The sequence below is a fragment of the Montipora foliosa genome, chromosome 1 (assembly GCF_036669935.1).
Source record: "Montipora foliosa isolate CH-2021 chromosome 1, ASM3666993v2, whole genome shotgun sequence".
Taxonomy (NCBI): domain Eukaryota; kingdom Metazoa; phylum Cnidaria; class Anthozoa; order Scleractinia; family Acroporidae; genus Montipora; species Montipora foliosa.
This window is the reverse complement of record NC_090869.1, coordinates 64,067,248-64,073,356: the sequence shown is the minus strand read 5'-3', so window position 1 is coordinate 64,073,356 and position 6,109 is coordinate 64,067,248. Positions and strand designations below refer to the sequence as shown.

General features: G+C 37.6%; 1 protein-coding gene across 1 annotated transcript in view; it reads right to left on the bottom strand.

Annotated features, from left to right (window-relative positions):
* The window catches only part of LOC138004558 (uncharacterized), a 31,779-nt gene extending 27,247 nt beyond the window's left edge, over positions 1 to 4,532 (bottom strand). Inside the window, exons 1-5 of the mRNA XM_068851112.1 lie at positions 4,134 to 4,532; positions 1,455 to 1,542; positions 1,107 to 1,227; positions 297 to 396; positions 49 to 165 (exon numbers count right to left, since the gene is read on the bottom strand). Coding sequence (XP_068707213.1) covers positions 49 to 165; positions 297 to 396; positions 1,107 to 1,227; positions 1,455 to 1,539 — 423 coding nt within the window. The 5' untranslated portion in view covers positions 1,540 to 1,542; positions 4,134 to 4,532. The remainder of the gene's footprint in view (positions 1 to 48; positions 166 to 296; positions 397 to 1,106; positions 1,228 to 1,454; positions 1,543 to 4,133) is intronic.
* Between the last annotated feature and the right edge of the window lie 1,577 nt (positions 4,533 to 6,109).

The window sequence follows — 6,109 nt, the reverse complement described above, 5'->3', positions numbered from 1 at the left end:
GAAGTAAATAATAAATTGTCATTGTTGAGATATGCATGACAGTGTTACCTGAAAATTAAATTGTCCCCTTGTTTGCCACGCATAGATCTCTCTTTCTAAGTGTTTCCTAACTGGTTTATTTTGTGGTAAAATGAGGTACACACTGTGAATTGATCGAGAGTCATTCTACAATAGAAAATCAGTAAAGACAAAAAATTTAACTGACATTGTTTACAAAGCTCATCAAATGTCACCAAAAATTCAGTCATAATACTGGTCAAGAAGATCACACAGCCAAAAAGGTGTCTACTACTTACTTGAAACATTTGGATTAAGTCAATAATGTGAGAGATAACATTTTCCGTGGAATAGCTGAAGTCCAGCAGAAATGAGATGCCTGCTTCTTTATACCAAGACCTACCAAAGAGACAATTAAATTATGCACCATGAGCTCAGGATATGAGTGCCATGGAAATTAGTTATTAAACTTATTATTATTATTGGTCAGTTGGTGTGTTTAAGATTTTTTTCCTAAAGCAGACATTTTCAGTAAATCAAAATCACCTTGGTACTAAGTTGCATCAGCATTCTTGCAAGCTTAGTGTAACAGTACTCAGCGCTCTAATTTGTGGTTTGTTACATCTGCAACTATTGTTGCAAGATGAAGAGGAAAGTGAAAAAAGACTTAAATTACAGTCAAACTCCAAGCTTTCATCTCAAGATTTACTGATGCATTAGTTAATTGCTTTAAAACCTCATTAATTTTGAGCACGAAATGTGAGTCCTAATTGCAGGGGTTTCATTAAGTTTTAAAGTAGAAGGGACCTTGCGATAGAGTAAGCCAGCACCCCTGCCTATATATGGTCTGGCTTTTGATCTTGAGACCTCCTTTGGGCAACGGCAGGTACCGTACTCAGCGTAGACAAGTGCTAGTACCCAGGTGCCAGCTTCTAATAAAACCCCTGAATTATTATGCTGTACTTAAAATAATTCATTTATATTTCTCTTTCATCTAGTTTTTAGAATCCCTTTTGTCTCATTTGTTAATTCACCACTCAAAACGTTAATACTACTGCTTGTAGATCTTGGGACAAACCCTTAAAACAGAACCAATGCACAATACAAACCTGGCAAGAAATGAAAGATATTTGAGCAGCTGCAAAACATCACCTTTGCCCCACCGCACAAGGTTGGAATAGCGCTGAGATGGTAATGTCAACAGGGGATGGCCTTTTAAGTCAAAACCACCTGAGAACAAAGAAAAATAATTGATCAGGTTAAAATTTAATTACCTTAATAACCCAGTGACACCTCAAATGCCCTAGGACGGCCTCTGCAGTTGATGAGTAAAATCGTCTGGCGTTTGACAGAGTGAAATCTGTTAAGTCGGACTCCCAAAGGTCAATGGGTTAAAGGATATTTTTTAAGGCAAAGTTACATTGTGTGCTAACAGAAATCAGGGGAAAAGAACTCACCTGATAGAATGGCTATCTCTGATAAGATGAGGCCATCTTCAGGCATATACAAACGTTTCTCTTTCACCTTTGACCTTGAACCCATCACCTATATAAAACATGATGATTGGAGATAATTAAGTTAAAAATTCAACTTTTCCTCTCTAAAATTACTGGACATGCTTCCCTGTAAAATAAATGCAAGCACTAAGGGTAAAGAAAGTAAACCAACAAATTTAAAGTATCCAATAACAAGATAATCTGTATAGTACCACAGGCATTTCAGGTTTGGCTTAATTTATTGGTTCAATCTAACAATAGTATTCTAAGAGAGACATATACATTTTATTTTTAAGATGAAGAAGAGCTAATTATACAAAACACATCTTTAAATTAGGTCAAATCCCTAGAAAAACAATATTTATTGTTTGAACTTGCTTATGTTTTCAATTCACAGCAAATCAAGTAGGATAATATACATCCAGCCTTTAGTCATTAATAGAAACTAGATGCCAGATGTCTAAAAATTTGCAAAGTAGCAAATGTTGCAACTGATTGGGCTTGATGGTCTGGGAGTCCTTGATGTCACAAGTGATCATGACAATAATAATGTTTCTTGCAGTCTTGCATTTCATTTCATTCAATTAAGCCACCAAAACCATTTGATGAGTGGACATGTCAGCAAGTGATTTGCCTAGTGCAGTGGTTTCAATGAGCACAGACAGCTGAGGAAAAGTGTTGGCTTATTAATTCACTCAGAAGTCGGCTACTTTTTTCACCAACTTGATGAATAAGGTAATTCCCGTGAAAATGACATACTATCCAGAGTTTTGTCAAACATGACACAATTGATATTCATACACAGGACATTAAAAAATGCAATAAAAAGATGGAGTCACCATGCTTGTTTCTGCGCTGCATGCCCTTTATTCTAAGTGCTTTTTACCGAATTATGTGAGAAGCGTTCAAAAGTTGATCAACCAGAAAAATTGTTGTTATCAGTCTTAGTGAATATAACTGAAAACTTGTCTGAGACTACTTGTTTGTCCTGGCTGTAATCTTCTAGTACAGTGATTTCAAATTGCTCAATCCTTCAAAGAAATGTAAGCAAATCGGACTGCTACAGTCATAACCTTGCAAACACTCAGTGTCTGGCTCCAAATGCAGTGTCACATCATTTATATGTAAATACTACTGTGACAACTTGTACCATCCAACTTATTTTCTCCTTCAAATATGTTTTCCGTGTACCTAATACGAATAAAATTAATATGACCATTAAAAAGGACGGAGTTGGGTCACTGTGCTCATTTATTGGCAAAACAACGGCAAATGGAGCGCAAAGGGGCAATTTCGACCTCAAAGTGATCATTTTCCACGAAATGACAGGGGTGAGTTCCAAAACAACAACTTCTTAACCGAGAATAGTTGTCATGATTGCGCTTTTAAGCTTTTGAACACGTCAATAAAAGCGGCCTTTGTTGTCTCTCTTCAGATGACCAGCGAGAATCACTGCCATCTTCGAAGTCACAATGTTATCCACAGTATGAGATGTGCAATGCAAAATAAGGGAATCAGCTTAAAGACCCAAGATTAAAATCCATTTTGACAATGACAAAAGTCACTTACCCTTCTCAAACCACCGAGTGAGTTCAAATTTTATTGAAATCCGTGCTGGTAGAACAAAGCTGTTGTTTTGTCCTTGTTATAATGAACAGATTAATTTTGTGAATTTAATGGCATGGAAGCCTGCAATTTGTTAATATTTTGATGACAATTACTGAATCCAAATATTTACAAAATCAAGCAACAGTTCGTCATCCTTTCTGCATTCATTTGTTGTGGCACAAATTGATTGTTTGGTTCTCACATGAGCAATGGTTAGAAGGGAAGGGAGGGTAGGGATGTCTTTAAGGAAATCGTCAAGTGCGTACCGCCATTTTCAAAGTGGGCCAAATTTGTTACAATTTGGGATGCAATGTACAGCTGAATGTATGGAAAATTTAGAAGATCCTTGAAGGTTACGTTGAGTTTTATTTTCATATTACTATGACAGTGTACAGAATTAGTAATCCTCGCCAACAAAACCCCATTCATCACTAGTCATATCAATTAGAGGTACATTTGTCAGCATTTTAAAATTCCGCCGTTCACGACCTACCGCGAAGATCAAGCTAAAATTAAAGTCTGTTTCACTGCTTGCACAAGAAAGGTTTTGGACAAAGTTACTTATTGTTACGTTATTGTTGTGCAAGATTAAAAATTATGTTTGCATTTTCAAATAAGAATAAATATTTACTGTTAATCATGCTCAAATAATTCTGCAGATCGGAAACAAGTAAAAGCGTAGGTTGAATTTCTTCACGAAAATAAGGTCTTAGAAAACAGTTCATCTGGTTTTGAACTTCGCGGTCCCTTTTATTGGTCACTTAATTTAGTGTTGGGATTTGAGAAGTTGCAGCCGAAGGTCGTAACGTTGACTTCTAAATGAAAATCGTTAAGTAAATTCTTTTTTCTAATAGCATGTCAGTCACATTAAGTGTCATAATTCGTGAACAAACTCTTTAATACAGACTTCTCGATCAAACATTCTGATTCACATCAACGTACAATAATTGAGTTAATCCTGAAAATCGTATATACATGTTCAAAGAAAAGATCTCGGTCGTCACCAACTCAGTCCTGAAACAAGTCACTTACCGTTGGTTTCTAATCAGTCATGTCTGTTGTCTGTGGGTCTTTATCTTCCTGCTGGTATGCTTTGAACAGAAACATGATCGAGGAAAAACAAGCTTAATCCGGTTCCTCAAGTTCACCCACAGAATTTTCAGATCTCGTGCAATGAAACGGACCTTTGCAGCCCGCTTTGCAGTTCGAACGAAGCCTCTTCACAAATCCCACCTCTTAATTTAATTAAAAGCACACGCTAAAAAGGCGTTTACCAGACACATCACAACGACCGATTCATTCCAGCTGTCAAAAAGAGGTGGATTAAAATACGGTGTGTCCAAAACACATTGTACGTAAAACAACAATTCTCCACGACTGATCATAAAGTGATAAGTAAACGGTGAACGCGTTATGTTGTTTGGGACGAAACAAAAGTTACTAGGGTAGGGTCGGGTTAGTAGGAGTCCTTAGCAGCCAGGTAGAGCGTGACGCCTGGCGGAAAAGGACGAAATATTCCGCAAGCTTTTTGAAACGAACTGAAACAAGTAGTATCGTGAAATCTTCTTTTTGGTCCCAGTACATGGAAGACAAAGGTGAGAAGAGGATCTTGGGTCGTTCGTCGTTCTCTCTGCTCATAGAAAATGTTTCAGAACGATTGAGGAACGCATCTAGAGAACCAAGAGGAATTTGGAAATACTTTAACACCACAACGACCAAAGGAAAGAGAAATGTGGTGCTCTTGTGCTATGCGCTTGGATTTGGCGCACTTCACGTAGTATGGCAACAGTCAAAACGAAACAAAACTGTCATCGGCGAGAACACAGAAAGTATGCAAGAAGGTGAAACGAATTAAGCTGTTTGCTGAGGATCCGAAAAAGGTAATAAAAATACTACCGGGAGCGCGCTGGGGAGCAATTAGAGGCTACAGGGCTCTGTTGAAGAACTTTTCTGGAATTACGGTATTTCGGCGTGGATCTGCAAATAACAACAAGAACAAACTGTTTTCATTAATGCATTAATGCAATTAATGCACCTGTTAATTTTTAGCCCCAGGGGAGAGGGGAGGGTGCTGGCATACCCAAGGGGATTTGACATTTCAGCCTATTTTCCTGTCAAATTCCCTGCCCATGGGCCAAATGCTGGTGTCAAATACCACTTCCCTAGGGGTAAACATGTGATCTTATATGTTTAAGGACAGTACCTACCATTGATATTGCACATACTTTCTGCGCATCTCGAGATACTCAAGTTTCCTATCGGTGATGCTCACTAATACAGGGATATTTTTTTGCGGTTTAAAACTATCCGGATAAAGTAGATCTTAGTAAGAAGTCTTGGTATCCAAAAAGAAAATTGGGGGTAACCATGCATTTTTGAGAGATAATTAAGCTTCAATTTGAGAAAGAAGGCCATACATTGCTTTGTATTTTAAAGCTTTTTACAATTATTATTCATGAATTATCTTGGAAAAATGCGTGGTTACCCCATTTCCTGCATAATCATAAACCGGGGCAAAAATACCTTTGAATTAAGGCCCCTGAAATAATATTCAGTGCATATTAAGCCCAATTTAATAAACTGTCCAACCTCAACTTCATGAAATTTTCTGCAACACAGAGGGCACATTACCAGTCAGTGTCACTCGTAATGTCGAAGAAACTAACACAGTGCTCAGATGACACCAACGTTTGCATGTCTCACTCTATCCAATCTAATACATCTGTTGTGTTATCCACTGGGCCAGGCGTTTTAACTTTTAAGCAAGTCATGCACAGTTCTTCCTGTCCATGTTTCAGTATCATTGATTGAATTCTGAGATCGAAAAAAACTATTAAACAACTTATCTGCTTTTAGCAAATTTGGTTTTAACCACTCGCCACCACAGCCTTTCTTTTCTGTCTTCTAACGTCCAAAGCCTTGAACAAGGGCATTTCTCTTAAAATCAGAGTTTTTTCAAGGTCTTTTTATGACGTTCTGGCTCAACAACTGTCAAGGGAAATGAGGCT